General features: G+C 48.3%; 1 protein-coding gene across 1 annotated transcript; it reads left to right on the forward strand.

Moving 5' to 3' along the window:
* Positions 1-349: 349 nt before the first annotated feature.
* Positions 350-19,195, forward strand: NEFH (neurofilament heavy chain). Its single transcript, XM_054995860.1, has 4 exons — positions 350-1,208; positions 12,324-12,523; positions 15,547-15,671; positions 17,569-19,195. The coding sequence occupies exons 1-4, from the start codon at positions 350-352 to the stop codon at positions 19,193-19,195; spliced, it is 2,811 nt and encodes a 936-aa protein (XP_054851835.1).
* The last annotated feature ends 458 nt before the right edge of the window (positions 19,196-19,653 follow it).

The raw sequence follows: 19,653 nt of genomic DNA on the forward strand, positions 1-19,653 counted from the left end.
AGAAGGGCGGGACTCTGCTTCGGAGCACCCCGTTCGACCCAAGGCAGCTCTCCTCCGCATCCTACCCCGGCCTGTTCCGCGGGCTTTCCTGCCCGGGAAGCGCTCTTCGGACGGCCCTTGGCTGGAGAGGGCGGCAGCCTGGAGCGCCGGCGCCCCGCGGCACCCGCCAGCCCTAGTCTGCTCCGCTGTGGGAGGGGAGGGAAGGCGGCTGGGGCTGGGGCGGGGGACAACCCTCGGGGCTCCTCCTCCCGCCGCGCCGAGGGGGCGGCCCCGCAGTCTGCGGCCGGCCGGCATATAAGAGCCTCCCGCGGCCGGGCTGCCGCAGTGCCCGCGCTCCGACGGCCGCGTCATGAACTACGGCCTGGACTCGCTGTTCGTCGGCCCCGGCGCCGGCGGCGCCTTCGTGTACCGCAAGGAGCGCTCGGCGGCGTCGCGCTCGGCCTCGCTGGCCTCCAGCGGCTTCCACTCGCAGGCGCTGTCGCAGTGCGGGGCGCCGTGCTGGTCGCGGGGCTCCCGGCGCCTGGGCGCGGCGGCGACGGGCTCGCTGAGCCAGCTGGGCGCCTCCACCGAGAGCCTCGAGTCGTCGCTGAACGGCGAGCTGCGGGCGCGCAACGAGAAGGAGGTGCTGCAGGCGCTCAACGACCGCTTCGCCGGCTACATCGACAAGGTGCGGCAGCTGGAGGAGCAGAACCGGCAGCTGGAGGCCGAGGCGGCGGCGCTGCGGCAGCAGCAGGCCGGCCGCTCGGCCATCGGGGAGCTCTACGAGCGCGAGATCCGCGACATGCGCGGCTCGCTGGTGCAGCTGGGCGCCGAGAAGGGGCAGCTGCGGCTGGAGCAGGAGCGCCTGGAGGAGGACGTGGCGCACCTGCGCCAGCGCCTCGACGACGAGGCCCGCCAGCGCGACGAGGCCGAGGCGGCGGCGCGGGCGCTGGCCCGCTTCGCCGACGAGGCGCAGCGCGGCCGCGCCGAGCTGGAGAAGAAGCTGCAGGCGCTGCGCGACGAGGGCCACTTCCTGCGCCGCAGCCACGACGACGACGTGGCCGAGCTGCTGCTCCAGGTGCAGGCCGGCGCCGGCGGCGCCCAGGCCGCCCTCGAGGCCCGCGACGCCGCGCTCAAGGCCGACGTCACCTCGGCGCTCCGGGAGATCCGCGCCCAGCTGGAGGGCCACGCCGTCAAGAGCACGCTGCAGTCGGAGGAGTGGTTCCGAGGTGAGCCGGCGCGGGGGGGGCGCACAGGGTGCTGCGGGGCCGGGTAGGTCCCCGCCCCGTCGGGCTCGCCAGGCTCGAAAGGCGGCGGCCGCCTGCCGGGGGTGTTTTAGCACCCGAAGTGCAGCAGCCGATCAATACGTGATGGTGGTGGTGGTGGAAAGTCCCCGCAAGTGTTAGCTGTCTTAGAGCGACCCCTGTTGGGTTTCAAGGCAAGAGACTGGCAGAGGTGGTTTGCCAATCCCTGCCCCTCCAACCTTGATCTTCATTGGAGGTCTCCCGTCCAATTACTAACCAAGGTCGACCCTGCGTAGCTTCCGAGATCTCGCCAGGCCGGGATTACCTGGGCTGTCAAGGTCAGGAAAATTAACGCCCTGCATAAAAGGTATCCACAACCAATGTTTGTAAAAAACGCTTTTTCCTGTGCAAATCCCCCCAACAGTATCCAAGAGCAGGCTGTTGGACACTGCTGACAATCCTGTGTGTCGCCCCCGCCCCGACCCTCCAGGCACCCGGTGCCGGTGGGAGTGTAGCTGCGGCAGGTGGAGACTTCCAGTTGTATAGGGTCCATAACAAGGAGCTGTTGCGGGGCGGGGCGTGGCATCCTACAAAAAACCTGAACTCCGGCTCCTCCCCAAAGGAAAGAATCGCCCTTGGGCATAGCCCCTCCCACTGTTCCCGCCCCCAGTGTGGTCCTCTGGCTTCGCTTTCTTGATGTACAACTACTCTTGACTCTCGCCCCGGATTGGGTTTTTTTTTGAGAGGGGGATTTAAGCCCCAGCCTCATTGCAAAGAAAGTAGTGCAGATGGCTGAAAAGAGAGTGGATAGGTTGTGGAATAGCAGTCAACGCAATGCGGAGGAGCACGCCTGGGAAGAGGGGGGGACTTTACCTTTTGCGGGCCACAGACCCTAATGCGGTGGGCAGGCAGCGGGCAAGGGGCCGTTTCCAGCCTTGTTGAAAGAGACAGGCGGGGGGGGGGGGGTCATTATGCTAGAGCAGGTTGGAAGAGACTGAACTCATTAAGAGAGAGAAGTTTAAATCCTGCGAGGTTGCTCCGCAATGGTAAGAGGGAAGAAAAGAATGTCCTGGTAGGGGAATTGCGAGGCTGACAGCTGAATAGCAGCGGGCGGCGGCGGCGGCTGGGTAAAGTAGTTAAAAGTGCGGGCGTCGGTTGCGTGTTTTGGCAAGAGCTGCATATTTGAACTGAGGGCAGAAAGCAGCGGAGGAATCACTGGAGCCAGGCTGCCCCGTTGCAAGGGCAGGGGACGATCTCTGGCCTACGAGCGCGATCAGAGGACAGTGGGCGGGAGCGGAGAGAAGGGCGCTGCTTTGCCCCTCAGGTGAAAGAATCGACATGTCTTCCTTCATGAACCTACAGAGATCAGAAATTTCTGGTGGGCGAGAGGATGAATGGGTCTGCGGTCCTAGGCATCGGCTGAGTAGTGTGGGTGCATGGGGGGGGGCGCTGAAATTGGACACCAGCCCCAGCCCTCCTGCAGAGACGTCTAAGGGCCACTCCCAACCCGTTTACAGTTGGAGGGAGGCTGGGCGGCCGCGGAGAGAGACGAGGTCTGCCTGGACGCCGGGCAAAGCGAGCACGTGTCTCAGCTCCGCAGTCTGTGCTGAGTCAGGGCTTCCATCCTGCAGCAACTTGAGGCCAAAGTGAGAGCTTGCAGTAGTTTGGGGGCGCCCCCGGGTGGCGCAGAATGGCTGGCTCCTCTCACCTTCTCTTCCCTCTCCTCTGTGCTAATTGGGTTTCATTCATTCACCTCCTGGCGCTGGACAGAGGCGGAACGGGGCGGGCGGGGCGGAACGGTTTCAAAAGGCGTTAGGGGATGCTACCAAAGTGAGCAACTTTTAGAGGGGTAGCCCTGTCGTCTAATGCTACCAAAGTAACAAAAGTGGCAGTCTTGCAAGATGCTGTTTTTAACTGCAGTCGCAAACACGCGGGCGCACACACCCAAACCGGTGGATGTCAAAAAAAGTTTGAGAGTGAATAGCAGAAAAATGACCGTTCTGAATCGCTGGTGTGCTCTCAGTGCTCTCTAGATTCTGGGATGCTCCATGCACAAGGCTGCTTAAGATGGGAAAGCAGAAGCCGCTGGAACTGAAAGCAGTCCTTTATCCACCCCACCCACCAAAGATGGGCGACTGCCAGAGACTGCAGCAAAAAGTTCCCCGAATCCACCTGACATACAGACAAGTCGCGTCACAGCGAACAGCTCCCACTCCCCAGTCATTATTCGCTTCGTATACTAACCACATTCTTGGGTTGTCCTGTGAGGAGTGAGTCGGTCGCCTGCGAGCGTCTCTCGCGGCATCCAGAACTAGCGCTGTCCAGGGTGCTGATTCCTCTGCTTGTAGTCCGCGACGTTGAGAAAGCTACTTGTTTATTAAACGGGGGCCACTATGGCACATAGGCTGCCTGTTTATATCTGGTCCCCCTTTTTTGGTTATTCCATTCCTAACCCAGGGATACCAGCTAGCCCTTCGTCTTGACCCAAAGGTTTCTGACCGTTGGGGGATGCAGTTTTTTAAATGTCAAGTTACCACAGATCCAAGCTGGGGTAACTTGGAAGTCTGACTATAGCATTACCTAGTTTTTAAATAATAACCCCGTGTCAGTACAATCCTGATTTCTAGAATCATCTGGAACTATCTGCTCTGGAGTTATAGTTTCCAGTTTTTTTAATGCTGGGGACAGGGGTGGATGGTCATGGTTTAGGGTATTAATTTATTGACTTCATTTATCTCCTGCCTTTCTCCCCGGAGGGGACCCAAAGCAGCTTACATCATTATCCTCTCCTCCCTCTTATCCTCACAACAACCCTTCAAGGCAGGTTATGCTGAGTGTGTGCACCTGCCCCAAGGTCACCCAACAAGCATCCATGGCAGAGTGGGGATTTAAACCTGGGTCTCCCAGATCCTAGTCCAGCACTCTGCCCATTACAATACACTGGTATGAACTTTTAGAACCTAGCCCTCTGATTCTAGTGCCTGTGAAGCAGCTCCCATTCAGCACTGCCCATGCTATAGCATAGTGGCTAAGTGGTTGGGCTGTGAATCAGCACTCCAGTGGTTCAGATCTCACTACTGCCATGAGCTCAGCATGTGGCCTTGGATAGAACACTCCTCTCAGCCCCACCTGTATTGTGAGGATAATAATAACTTTATTCACCACTCTGAGTGAGGCATTAATCTGTCTAGATGAGCAATGTATAACAGCAGTTATTCCATGAAGAAATACTGGAATGAGAAGGCATATCACTCCCTACGTCTCCTGTTAATTAATGTCTTGAGCTGGGAAAGCCATAAAAGTATTTACTGTCTACTAGATTATAGTGAGCCTCAACTAATTAGTGCTGCAAGGTGCATACTCAAGGTCACAGGAGCCAGTTTGGTGTAGTAGTCAGGGTCTCGACTAGGAGTTCCAATCTCCACTTAACTATGAAGATCACTGTTGACTTTGAGCTAGTCATTCTCTTTCATTCTAACTGACCTCTCAAGATTCTAGTGAGGATTAAATGGACAAGATAGATAAGAATTACGTACACTGTCCTGAAAACATGATGGATACAAGCATAGTTCCCTCCGTTATTTCACTGCATGTTTATGTGCAATGATGAGGAATCAAACGTCAGTCATTGTTTCTGCTGAAGAACCAGCTATTCTGGATTAATGTATTAAGAATTATATTTAGTGCCTAATCACTCAAAGGTGGCCTGTTGACCTTGCTTTGAACCACTGCTGCAGGACCTCGGACAGTGCCCAAGGTGGCATGAAGGTGTGCTGCCTGGTTAACTCCAGAAGGAGATTCTGATCAATGGCTGTTTTGCAAGACAAGGGGAAAAAAGCACTCCCCCTCCCACACACACACACCTTGTCTGTGCAGCCAAGTCAGCAAAGGCTGCCCTTTGCCTACCCTAGAGAGGGAAACTGGCGCTGAAGAGCAACACATCTCAAAATTATTCAGACCAGCTCTAGCTTTCTTCCCCTGTTTCCCCTGCCTGGGACTGGTACAGATCATTCCCAGCTCCAGGCTGCACACCTTCATATCCAAGACTGGATCTGTCCCTCCTAAATAGAAGGTCACTTATGTGCACTTTTAAACTATGCAATAATGTACACAGTATGAAATAGCTTGACAGCAGCCCCTTTCTATAGAATGGGGAACTGAAGGAGAGACAGAGTTCAGAGTCCACGTCTTGTCCTGTGAGATCTATTTTTATGGTGCTCCAGGAAAAGATAGTCAAAGTTTACTCCCATTGTTCAAAATCAAAATTCATCCGTTCACATAAGATTGTTAGGGCCTCTTCTCCTTTCTGTATCAGATTCCCCTTGAAATAACCTGTCATTTCCTGACTCTACTTCTGAAATCATGGTTCTCTCTCTAAAAACATGCCTCCATTTCACCAACCGGTGGACTCCTCACTGGAAACCGGACCTTGCTGTAGGTTCACAAGATTACTCCCTGATCTGAATGGATGGTGGTTATTCTCGAAAGGTCTCTGCAGCCATCCACTCAAAAATGCAGTGAAGAATGGGGAAGCCCTGCTTTTTCAACCATGCACTCTGGTTGTACAGGTTTAAGTATATCAAAGGAGCAGGTAATCTGCATTAAGTGATCATAACAATATAAGAAAAACTCTGTTGGATCACATCAATAACCCACACAGACTAGCATCCTGTTTCCAATACTGGTCACCCAGCTCCTTCTAGGAAGCTCGCTTTTTATAGCCAGTGGCTATCTCCACATCTTGTGGCAGGGCATTCCACAAACAAACTGTGCATCCTCATATGCCCTATTGAGAAGGTGCTCTTAAATTTGACCCGTTTCCTTTCTTTCATTTTACTGCAGAAAATGTCACCTGAGAATCAGATTTACAAATATGCTGATTGGGGGCTTTCATAAAGTAATTAACAATAATAACAATATTCAATTTCTATACTGCCCTTCAGGACAACTTAATGCCCACTCAGAGCAGTTTACAAAGTGTGTTGTTATTATCCCCACCTGTGAGATGGGTGGGGCTGAGAGAGCTCCAAGAAGCTGTGACTGACCCAAGGTCACCCAGCTGGCTTCAAGGAGAGGAGTGGGGAATCTAACCCAGTTCTCCAGATTAGAGTCCTGCCACTCTTAACCACTGCACCAAACTAGCCAGGTTGTATGGAACACCTACCCAATGCTGTACAAAACCCTCCCATTGAAACAAATGCAACATGAGTTAAGGATTGGAATTAGAAATTAACAGCCACTTATTCATTGTTTTCAACCAATTCATTTTTAAAATATTAAGCAACTCTTGCTTCTCAGTAGTTAATTAATGAGTCAATTAAAAGTAAATCATGCAGCATCTCTGTGCAGGTGGCAGGAAATCAAATACAGCGAAAAGCAATACCAGCCCCTAACTTAATGCATGTGCATAGATTAAATACAGCAATGCATCAACATCAATCATCATCCTTCAGTAGGATGCCAATTAAAATCCACATTTTCTCCACCTCCCGCCTGAAATACCGAATGAATCTATTAGCTACTGATTGCTATTTGAATAAATGTATATCATTTCTAGTCTGAGGCAGCCCTTCTACATGCTGTCAAAAATGCAGGATAAGAGTGTAAAACACAAAATACATACAGGACTGCGGAGAGAGAGGATAACACAGAGTGGACTAATTTTGTAGCAATATATGCAGGGGCAGCTTAATGGTGCAGACACACACCCTGAGTCACACACACACATACTATCGCGCTCACATACACAAGAGCAGCAGATTTAAAACATGGTAAAATGAAGCTCAGCCAAAGCTCTTTGATTAGGAAACCCTTTTAGATATCATGTTACAGCTACCCCTTGAACTTGCCTCCGTGGTGGACAGGTTGCTGAATCATCTTGCAGATACCCGAGGAGGGGCTGGGCTACCCTTTCATGTCAGGAAGTGACATCACAGAGAGGCAGGTCTTAGATTCTAAAAAGGAGCTGGCCAAACTGCTGAATTCTACACAGATGATTTCTCGTGGTTCCCTTTTGTTCCTTGCTTAATTTACACATGTTGTCATTTGCAAGGAGGGAGGAATTTATTTTTACCTTTTATATAAATGGCCAGAATACCTTTAAGAGCTTCAATCACCTCTATGTTAAAAATTCTTTTTTAAACCATTCTCTCATTCTTTAACTAGTTTTGGGGCTATGCAGAGGGATGGATCACTTCCCTGGAGGGCCACTGGTCGGCAAGAGCAAGTGGAGCCAGGTGGCAGTAGTTCTGCCACTGATGCAGAAGGGGCTACTTGTTTTAGCTTCCCCGGGGGCCATTTAACTCCCTGGCCTGCCTGGCCCCTGACTACACAGGCAAAGGGCCTGACTCTGCTATGAAGGACTCTTACTGAGTTTCATGGGACAGACTAATTGGGCTCTAATTTGGGGCAGCTGAGAGTGGGCAAAAACTTCCCAATACATGCCAGGCTTACTAGGGGAAGGTTTCCCATAAGCCCCCAGTGATCCACCCTTCACTCCTATGGAGGAAAAGAAGGTCCAGGATTCACAGGCACACTTCATACCTCGCAGGAGTCCTCTCATATGCAGCCCATCATAATGATAGATATTTTATAATGTAACAAAATACACTATCATATATTATGGGTTCTGGATTAGTCATGGACTGTGGATGCGGAGGACGCCAGGTGGATGTTTTATGCTTAAATGCACGATCCAGGTACAAAGCGCGCACAGATCAGTTTGATTGAGAAGAGCACCTCGTTGCAGTACTAGTGGCATTCCCTGAAAAATACATGGATGTAGGAGCCTACCAAGGCTCAGCCCTCACCCTCCTGTATCTTTAAAGGGAAATACGCCGAGTTTGACGCATCTTCTGAGAACAAATTTATTTTTAAAATCTTTCAGATGCTTCCCCATAATTGTTAAACATCTGAGGCAATTAAAATAATCACACTTCTAAACAATAGTCCATAAAAAAATCAGACCAGAAGAAAAATTAAAATTAAAAAACTCAAAACCAGAAAGCTTGGGGGAGTAGTATTATTTTAACCTGATTTGTGATCGTCTGTCACCATGTTGACAGATGGGCAGGACCAGCTGGTGGCACCCTAGACAAATGACTCCCCCCCATGCCACAAGGAAGCCACCTCCACTCGTGGCTTGTCATGGTGCCCCTGCCACCAGGCCCAGACTTGGCAATGGGGGAAGGCCCCACCCACTGTCCAACTGCACCGGTGCAGTGCTGTGGCACCCAGGGCTGCCACTTGCCATGGTGCCACATCTCAATCCTGTTCCAGATCCAGCCACAGGGGGAAGGTCTTGGTGCATTGCCACCAGCTGGGGCTGATTCTACAATGCTATGGGAGGGCAGGCTTGATGCCCCTCAGCTGTGGGACAGACGGGCATCCTAGGCAATTGGCCAGGCATGCCTAGTGAACATGCCAGTGGACTTCAATTGAGGGAGAATTCAAAAGGTGGTGCTGCCACTGAAAAGGCCCTACCCTGAACTGTTGTCTTTTGCAGTAGAAAAGAGCAAGAGTCCAGCAGGACCTATAAGACTAACAAACTTTGTGGCAGGGTATGAGCTTTCTGAAGAAGTGAACTGTGGCTACCACAAATTTTGTTAATCTTATAGGTGCTACCAGACTCTTGCTCTTTTCTACTGCTAATGACAGACTAACATGACTATTCATCTTGATCTGTTGCCTTTTGATCATCAAATGCTAGCCCACATCTGCACATCACTTGCCCCAGCTTCCCCTACTCCCTGCAAGCCAAATGTAACAGTTTGTGTTGCTTTATTTTAGGAAGGGGATAAAACACTTTGGAAGATAATAGTTGTGTCTCTCTCTTGGGTAGAAGAAAGTGGAATATCTTCTCCCTCGATGAAGCAAACATGCACAAGTTTGGATGCATAGAGCTATGTCACTTGCTCATTGAATAGCTTGTCTATATCTGAAAAGATGATGTGGGAAATCAGCATGGCATAGGGGTTAGGGTGTCAAATTAGGTTCTCTGAGACCCGAGTTCAAATCCCTACTACTTTACTATGAAGCTTGCTGGATGACCTTGGGCCAGTCACTCTCAGCTTAACCTACCCCATAAGGTGGTTGTTGTAAGGATAAAACAGGGTGGGGAGGGAGAATGATGAACACTTCTTGGAGTTCCTGGCAGGAAGTGTGGGATAAAAAATATGCTAAATAATAAATAAATATGAGTGATCTGATTCACCTTGAAGAAAACAAGAGGGAGAAAACCTCAAAGAGGTGCTCCAAAACAAATGTATTATATTGCCCTGGGCTTTTTTTCAGCTGGAACGCAGCGGAACAGAGTTCCGGAACCTCTTGAAAATGGTCACATGGCTGGTGGCCCCGCCCCTTGATCTCCAGACAGAGGGGAGTTTAGATTGCCCTCTGCGTGTGGCGTGGAGGGCAAGTCTAAACTCCCCTCTGTCTGGAGATCAGGGGGAGGGGCCACCAGCCATGTGACCATTTTCTCTGAGGGCAACCCACTGAGTTCCACCACCTCTTTTCCCAGAAAAAAAAGCCCTGATATTGCCCAATGAATTTCAATCCAAAAGGATCTTCAGAGACCCTGGAAGAAACAATGCTAACAATGAGAAAACAGTATGAACAGAACCATCCAATGCTTAACCACATAGACTGTGCAATCCCAAATAGTATTATACCCTTATTATTCCATTGAGATCAGTTGGGTGTCAGAAGGATGTAAATCTGTTTAGAATTGCACTCTGTGGTTTCTCAAAAAAAAAGTTTTTAAAAAAATATTTATTCTCCACCCACAAAAATGAACTGAAACAATATCTCATTGCAAGCTGAGAGATACCCATAGAATGCCGCTCTAATATTAACTCACTTTTGGCAAGTAACTCTGTCTGAAGAGTTCAGGTAGGGCAATATAAGTCTTTGGAGAAGAGCATCTTAATATGTAAAAGTCATGAAGGTATCCGAGACAAATGCTGTGATAATTATTCTACACATAATATTGCAAGAGTTGTTTGCGGGAAGCGAGTTAATGTTCCCCTGCGTTTGATGGGAAATGCTTTCAGCTTATTTTTTGTGTGTCAGTTCAGTAGCTTGGAATCTGAAATCAGTTTATTAAAAGATGTTTGGTGGCAGCTATTTCCCCCCTTTTCTTTTGTTTTCACATTACGGGTAATTTTTGTTCCATACTTGTTACATTTTAATTTTATGAAATTGTGTTTTTAGAAAGAACTTCTAACTATTCTTAAAATTTGAAAAGTACACGTGTAATCTTTTCACTTATTTGTTTTGTAGTTAAGTTTTGTGCTGGTTTTGCTCTTGATTGTGGAGTGGGAAAAAAACTTTTTGTGCTGAAGGTATACATTATTGTCTGTGTTGGTTCCCCAGTAATATTTTTTTAAGATTTAAATGTATTGAATTATAGTAAAAGGTTTTGGAACTCCTTGTTCTTGTTTTTTCCTCTCTTTAGGATTTCCTCCCCTTTTTCTGCTGCTGGTAGTGTGTTCTCCTATCTTTGTCTCTGGTTCAAATCGGATTGCAGTTTCTCTACTTATGGTGTCTCAGAAATATCAACAGCCCCTCAGAGTTGTTCTGGCACCTAAAAAGGTGCAGTGGGGGGAACAAGAGCTCCTGGGGCTGCAGTGCCACATACACTCCCCGGATTAGGACTTTGCAGCAATTTTAAAAGAAATACAAATGGTGTTGGCAGCCACAGGAGGGACCCATGGCCACTGTCAGTTGTAGTTTGTCTCCAAGTCATTGAGGAAGGTGTTGATTCTCTCTCTCTCTCTCTCTCTCTCTCTCTCTCACACACACACACACACACACACCAAACAGAAACTGCTGGGTAGGTAAGTTAAATCAAGATGTCTCTTCCCATGGCCAATTATTTCAATTGCCATTTTTCACTAAGAAAAGTGGTGCTGCAGAAAACTCCATGGATTTTGCAATCTCCTGACGGGGAGCATCACCTCCAGTTCTAGGTTAGGAAATGTAAGGTGGAAGCTCAGAGGCTTTCTTGTTGTTATTCTTAATGTTGTGGCTAACATTAAGCCCCGAGTCAGAAGGTCTGTGCTGGTATCCTTGAATTCTTTCAAAATATTCTAGAAGTAGAGTGACATTAGGACCAAGTCCTCCATTCGGCTGACAAGGAGCCGTAGCTCTGTGGCAGAGCACACACTTTGTATGCCCAAGGTCCAAATATAATCCCCAGCATCTCCAGTTAAAACGATGGCAGCAGGACGGGGGAAGGCTTGTGGCTGTGATTCTGGAGAGCTGCTTCTAATAGACTGTATTGAGCTCAGAGCTTTTTTTGAGCTGGAACGTGGTGGAACGGAGTTCCGGAACCTCTTGAAAATGGTCACATGGCTGGTGGCCCCTCCCCCTGATCTCTAGACAGAGGGGAGTTTAGATTGCCCTCCGCACTAGTGGAGCGGTGTGGAGGGCAATCTCAACTCCCCTCTGTCCCCTCCGAGGGCAACCCACTGAGTTCCACCACTTCTTTTCCCAGAAAAAAAGCCCTGATTGAGCTAGATGGATTAGATTGGTGAGCCCAATTTAAGATAGCTTCATACATTCATTGGAAGATAAATACATTTTCCTAAAGAAAAGAGAAACCAGTTTGGCATAGTGGTTAAGATTCACAGGTCTTTAATCTGGAGAACCGGGTTTGATTCCCCACTCCTCCGCTTGAAGCCAGCTGGGTTACCTTGGATCAGTCACAGCTCTTTCAGAGCTCTCTCAGCCTCATCCACCTCACAAGGTGATTGTCATTAAGATAATAACACTTTGTAAACCACACTGAGTGGGCATTAAGCTGCCCTGAAGGGCGGAATATAAATCAAATGTTGTCGTTATTGTTATTATTAAAAGATAACTCTCTGAAGAAATAGGAGCTAGGACAGCTAAATAACACCCTGATTTTTCAGAGGCAGAACAGCAGTTGGTGAAGGACAGAGAAGAGCTGATGCCTTCACAACCTCCTTGCGGCTGCCCAGGAAGCATCTGCCTGACCGGTGTTAGAAACAGTATACTGGACTAGATGAGTGTCTTGAAGGCCTCTAATATTTGTCGTCTACTCTTTCCCCCCTTCCCATTTCCCTCCCCACTCAACAGTGAGATTGGACAAGCTGTCAGAAGTTGCCAGAGTGAATACAGATGCCATCCGCTCAGCCCAGGAAGAGATTTCCGAATACCGCCGACAGTTGCAATCCAAAACTACTGAGCTTGAAGCTCTCAAAGGGACCAAGGAGTCATTGGAGAGGCAGAGGGGTGACTTAGAAGATCGCCACCATGTTGATGTTCTGTCTTATCAGGTAACATGGAGCAGGATTTGGCCACAGACCTGTGAGTTGTGTAGCTTGGTGCAGGCAAGGAGACAATTTGAGGCAGCATTCTGAACTCAGGGTTTTATTCTTCTGCCTTTAAGGTTGCTGACTCAAATTGGGAAATTGCTGGAGATTTAGGGATGTGGTTTGGGGAGGGAAGTCAGAGGGACGTGATGCCAGACTCCTCCCTCCAAAGCCTCCATTTTCTCTGGAAGAACTGATCTCCGCAGTTTGGAGATCAGTTGTAATTCCAGGAGAACTTTAGGCCTCACCTGGAGTTTGACAAGCCGATCTGTCTTTCTTACAACCCCTGCTCTACTTTCTCCTCCATCTTTCTTTTCTCTTCCTGTTCTGCCATTTTTCTTTTCAATATGAGGGATCAAGTCTACCCAGCACTATACTATGGTCTCCCTAATGGGACAGACTCCTAACCAGGGCTTTTTTTCAGGGGGAACGCGGGGGAACGGAGTTCCGGCACCTCTTGAAAATGATCACATGGCTGGTGGCCCCACCCCCTGATCTCCAGACAGAGGGGAGTTTAGATTGCCCTCCGCGTGCTGGCACTAGTGCGGAGGGCAATCTCAACTCCCCTCTGTCTGGAGATCGGGGGTGGGGGCATTGGCTATGTGACCATTTTCACCAAGGGCAATTTAAACTTTAAAAAACTACCCCCTTGTTCCAAAGGGACGTCATTGTGCAGTCCTGAGTTCCACCACCTCTTTTCCCAGAAAAAAAGCCCTGCTTCTAACCATCAACAATGAAACATGCAACAACTACTAAAACATGCCACTATCATCAGCCCCAAACTAGAACTCCTGTGGTTCTTGGGCAGAGTGAATTCAAGACGGTCTGTGTCTCAAATGTCTCTTCATCTAATCAAGTCATGCTTTCTCTGTTATGATCTCTTAATTTGGAGACAGAGAAGAGCTTTTTTCTCTGCAGTTGAAGATGATCCAAGAAAGATATTGTTGCAGATGGTGTGCACACTCATTCCATTATCTTCTATGGTCCAACAGCTATTGCAGGTTTTTGTAGTGCCTCAAAACCTTGTTTGAGCAAAGATAATAATGATATAAGGGGGGAAAGTGTGTGCACCACAGTAAACAAATGCATCTGTTACACTTCTTTCTACTCAAAAACTATCTCCTGTCTCCAGTCTCGGTGCTACCAGATGATATACCAGAGCCTCTTCAAGGGTTTTGAGTCAGTGAGAGATCATGGACTTAAGGTTTTGCAGAGGTCTAGAAACTGGTCTTTGATGGTCCCTTTTAAAAAAAAATTCAAAATTTATCTACAAAATTTAAGAAGGCAACTCTCCCCCCTCCACACATAAGGAATTATTGTGCCAAATTCATTGCTTTGGGGTTCTTTTTCTTGGTAAAACATCTAAATCCCAGCTGTAATGGGCAACATACAGCCTAAGTTACAATGAGGAGAAAACCCATTTGAACTTTGTTGCTAGCATATTTGAATGAGAGAATTTGCTTACATTTGTTCTACCCCTAATAATAGAGCTGCTGTAGAGCAGTGGTAGAGCATCTTCTTAGCATGCAAAAGATCTCAGGTTACATCCCCGGACTCTCCCGTCATAAGGATCTGGTAATAAGCAATGTGAAAGACCTCAGCCTGAGAGCCTGGAGAGTCACTGGCAGCCAGAGTAGACCATTGGTCCATAGTGGACCATGGAGGTAAGATGAGAATTTATGACAGCCCTATTGGAGACTTAGAGGCAAACTACACGAGACAAACGGCACGTGAATGGCACACAAATGGACTTACACGTATCGACGTGTGTTTCTTTTGCACACTTGCCCGCGCTGCCAGACTGTGCCAGACCCCATGTCTGCGCGTGCACGGGTTTCCTCCATGCTATGCCAGGAGTCGCGAATTGCATCCCATCATGCCCCGCCAGTTCACGCATGCTTGAACCGTTCCTCCCAACCGCACACTTGCCGCAGCAGCCACACAATGAACAGGGGGTCTGTAGACATGTGCCCAATCAAGGACGCGTGACCATACCAGGACTGCAAGACACATGAAGGTGGGTTTTTCGACACTCGCTCGGTCGCGTGCCGATCGTATCGTGTAGTTTGCCTCTTAAGTCATAAGAGATGAAATTTGTTGGAGGACATTTCGCTTGCCTCTTTGGATCTTCCCCTGCAATGTGCAGCTACAGGAGAGTTTTGGATTAATTGTAGATTGTACTCTCAGTTTTCACAGGATTATGGGGAGGAAATCCAGGCCTGAACACTGCCTGGCAGGAACAAGGCTTGCTAATTCTTGAAATAAAGACTTTGCTATCTCTTGGCTGATTGACAATCTGAGTGTAAAATAAGCAAGTCCTCTCGAATGTGCCCCAGAATTCACTGCACCCTCCATATTCCATGGCAGACAAGCTGGACCATGGCTAACCCTTTTGAGATGTAAGAAATAGAGAGCTCCCACTCCTTAACCATCACATCTTTCCTTTGGATTTTGTATGCAACGCACCTTCAGTGCAGAACGTTTGAAAGCCACACCCAAGTATAGCATTGCATAGTAACATGTATATTTCCAAAAATGAGATGCAATAGGAAAGTGTAGATAATCTCTGGTTTTTTATAGCTTGGCTCCACTGATAATTTCCATGGATGGAATGGATTTCTGTCTGCATGGCATGATACTGCCCTCCTCTTCCCCCCCATAGCAAGAAATGCCCCCCCAATGCTGCTTCTGGGTTGTTGGGGAAATGTGTAAGTTTTTTGCAGCAGAGTGAATCAGCAGAAATCCTTTCATCCACAGGACTTTTCTGTGGGATGCAGTCTTGAAAATGTTTCTCTTTAGACTGATGGTGCTTACCATTTGTTGGGTGGGATCATGCCCATTTGACTCACTTTTAAAGATAGCTTGGTTAATATTGGGGAGGACCAGGAAGGGCCAGTTGTTTCAAGGCCAGATCTGCCTGCGAGCTGCCAGTTGTCTAGCCCAGAACCAGGTGAAAGATGACCCAAACAATCCTCTCTCATCCCTAGGAGACAATTGCACAGCTGGACAATGAGCTGAGAAATACCAAGTGGGAGATGGCAGCCCAGCTCCGGGAATACCAAGATCTGCTCAATGTCAAAATGGCCCTGGATATAGAGATTGCTGCATACAGGTATCCTCTCAATCAATTCATGCGAAGGCAGGGTAACACACCAGCAAAATCTCTTGACAGCACCATCTTCTCACCCTTTTAAAAATGTTGACCCTGGCATCTTCCACAAATCAGTTATGCATGCCCCATACCCCTTGTCATTAGATGCTTTGCTCTGAATTCAGATCTCTCCTCTTTCGTTACAGCAGCCCTTGTTGGTCTTTATCAAAAGGAGAATTGCTGGAAGGTGTCAGGAAATAATCTCTTAACTTCCAATAATATTGTAATGACTGGATAACACAAATCACCTGGAAGCCTACAGCCAATGAGCTGGCTGATCTATACAGGAAGCACCTCCCACTTGCCTGCCTTTGGGGCTCTTGTTACTTGCTTGGGGTGGCCAGATCATATTACTACAGTGGCAACACGAACCAAAGCCGAGCAGATTATCCTGCTGGAATCTTGCAGCCCTGTGATTTAGATCTTGCACTGTATCTCTACTAATGGAAAGCATCTCCTTCAATGGAACTAGATTTTCATCCCCTCGTTGTAGCCTAAAATGATTCCTGAAATGTTGCTTCTGGGGGATGGAGACAGTATGAGGGTGGAGTCAGTGGTCTGCAGCAGGAGGGGCAATTAACAAAAATTGTATCCCCTTCAGTTAATGAATTTTCCCATTAACTCTATGCCCCCTTGGAACATTAGCCCCTGATCCCGAAGACCTATCTTGCATGCTCCTTTTACCTCTCAGCTGTGTGCAGCCCCAATCCTGCTTTCCCAGGGTTGCCCCAGCCATTCTTTCTCCAATGCTATGCATCAACCATCCATTACTTTGGGGCTGCTAACTGCTTAGTCCCGTATCCTTTAGTTATCATTGTATCTTAATCCACCTTCCCAACACTGCTTGCATTCTCCCTTCTTCTGTCAAATGCTCTCCAATCAGCCCCGTTTTACCGCAACCCCTTTCTTCTCTGCCTCATTCTTTCCTCTTATAAGTTCCTCTCTCCCAGTCCACTTCCTGCTCTTCACACCCTCCTTCATCCTCATCTCTGAATTTTTTGCCCTAAGCTTCCCTTGGTTATGGGTTCACTTCCCATCCTTGGCTCTGCCTATTTGAGTGTTTAATTTTATCCAAATTGACAGTCTTCTCATGCCTCAAAGAAGCCAGGTAGCAACAAAATGTTTAGCAATCTAACATTCTCTGAGCAACAGAACATTCCACACTGCCCCTCTAGCTTAGCTAATTGGTCTCAGAGGCTTTACCTCCTTGTGTGCAATACAGTTATTGATTTTATATAATCTCTCTTTCTCTGTCTGTCTGTCTGTCTGTCTGTCTGTCTCTCGTTTTGATTTAAATTTCAATGTCATTCACATTGTGACAATGAAACCCCCCGCCATGGATTGCATTTAGATGCAGATCTAATGTTAATGTATATTTTTACAAGGGTAGTTTTAGGACTGGTGGGGGGGGGGTCATCCCATTACACTGTTGATCAAAGACAGCATGGTGCAGTGGTTAAGAGTGTCAGACTGGGATCTGGGAGACCCATATTCGAATCTCTGCCTTGCCATGGAAGCGTGTGAGGTGACCTTGAGCTAGTTACACACTATCAGCTTAAGCTACCTCACAGGGTGGTTGTGAGGATAAAATGGAGAAGGGCAGAATGGAGAAGCCATTTAGAATGCTCCCCCCGGGGGAAGAAAAGTGAAGTATAATTAAACCAAATAAGTAAATAAAGTTGATAACATAAAGCCTATTCTTCATCAGGAATTAGTGTTCAGATCAGAAGTAAAAATGTAAAAGATAAGAGTTTAGAGTCCATCTGTTTGGGGGGGTGGGTGCTGGAGGTGGGGAGTTTGCATTGTGCTTATACATACCGGATCATTCCTTTTTCTCTCTCACCCATCTTTGAAACAGGAAGCTTTTGGAAGGAGAAGAGTGCCGCATGGGAGCAGGTTTGGGACCATTCCCTTTTCCTGAAGCCCTCCCCAAAGTCCCTAGCATTTCCACTCATATCAAAGTCAAAAGCGAAGAGAAAATAAAAGTGGTGGAGAAGTCAGAGAAGGAGACAGTGATTGTAGAAGAGCAGACAGAGGAAATCCAAGTGACCGAAGAGGTCACGGAAGAAGATGGAGGTGAGAAAAAAGAAGGGGAGGAAGAGGAGGAGGAGGGAGGAGAAGAGGAAGAAGGAAAGGAGGAGAAAGAAGAGGAGGCAAAAGAGGAGAAGGAAGAATCTGAAGAAGGAGAGGGTGAGGAGGAGGAAGGGGCTGTGTCCCCGGAGAAAGGCAAAGAGTCTCCTTCCACAGAAGCAGCTACATCCCCAGAACAGGAACCTGCAGACAAAGAAGCAGCAGTCAAATCTCCAGATAAAATTAAGTCCCCAGCAAAGGAAGAAGCCGAATCTCCCACAGCAAAATCCCCAGCAAAGGCTGCCTCTCCCACAAAGAAAGAGGCCAAATCCCCCTCCAAAGTGAAGTCCCCAACCAAAGAAGAGCCCAGGTCTCCTGGGAAGTTTCTGTCCCCCACCAAAGATGAAGGCAAGTCCATAGAGAAGGCCAAGTCCCCAGTAAAGTCTCCAGTAGTTAAATCTCCAGAGAAGGCAGCAACCCCTACAAAGGAGGAGGTGAAGTCTCCAGAGAAGGCAGCAACCCCTACAAAGGAGGAGGTGAAGTCTCCAGAGAAGGCAGCAACCCCTACAAAGGAGGAGGTGAAGTCTCCAGAGAAGATCAAATCTCCATCAAAGGAGGAGGCCAAGCCTCCAGAGAAGGTCAAGTCTCCATCAAAGGAGGAGGCCAAGCCTCCAGAAAAGGAGGCAGCTACCCCAAAGGAACCTGCCAAGCCACCTCAGGAGGAAGCAAAGGCAGGTGTGAAAGAAGAGAAAGGAAAAGAGAAAGAAGAGGAGAAAGCTCCAGCAAAAGCCAAAATGGAAGAGAAGAAGGAAAGCAAGAAAGAAGAAGAACCCAAAAAGGAAGCCACAACCAAGGATGTGCAGAAACCTGAAGTCAAGGTAGTGGAGGAGAAGAAGGCCAAGACTGAGGACAAAGGTGATCAGAAGAAAGACACCAAGCCTGAGCCGCCTGCCCCCAAGGAGGAGAAGGAGGCAGCTGCTAAAGCTGAAGAGCCCAAAGTGAAGGAAAGGGCGCCAGCAGCTCCAAAACCCAAAGAGCCTGAGAAAGAGGAGAAAGCAGCAAAGAAAGAGCCTGAGCCAAAACCTCAAGAGAAAGATTCAAAGGCCAAGGAACCAAGCAAGCCAGCTGAGAAGGAATCTGAGAAACCAAAGGCAGAAGAGAAGAAAGAAGAACTCAAAAAGGAGAAAGTTGAGCCCAAGAAGGATCAGGAAGAGAAACCCAAAAGTGAAGCTAAGCCTAAAGAAGAGGCCAAGAAGGAACCCTCCAAAGACTCCAAGGAGACACCCAAATCAGAGCCTGAGAAAGAAGCAGCCAAGCCCAAGACAGAGAAAGTGGAAAAATCCTCCAGCACAGACCCCAAAGACAGCAAAACCACAGAAAAAGTTGAGTCAGCTGAGAAGAAGAGTGAGAAGTGAAGAGAGGTCCTGGAGGTTCAAGATGCGCCCCCCTTGAGGTCCATCGGAGGGTCTCTCTGTCCCAGGGTTGGCTCCCGTTGCCCTCCAAAGACCAGACTTTGCTTAGGTGAGCAGCCATCCTTCTCTCACCGAGGCATGTTAGCAATATGTTTATGTGAAAGGAAAGAAAAAAAAAACCTAACCAAGCAATGAAACGAACCTCCCCACCATAAGGGGTTCAGTTATGTTATGATAGCTTCCGTAGCAGAATGTGATATACGCAGAATGCCACATTTAAACACTTGAATTATTTACCGGTGGGGGGAGGGGGGGAACCAGAGCAAAACTTGACTGCCCTTTTCAAATAAGTGCATTTATTTACCTAATGGGCACCCAAGGGTCGAATGCAATAAATGAATGTAGAGCTGGAAAAAAAATAAGCTTTGGAAGATGTATAATAGGCTAGAGAATTCCAAAAT

This window comes from Eublepharis macularius, chromosome 13, assembly GCF_028583425.1.
Source record: "Eublepharis macularius isolate TG4126 chromosome 13, MPM_Emac_v1.0, whole genome shotgun sequence".
NCBI classification, from domain to species: Eukaryota; Metazoa; Chordata; class Lepidosauria; order Squamata; family Eublepharidae; genus Eublepharis; species Eublepharis macularius.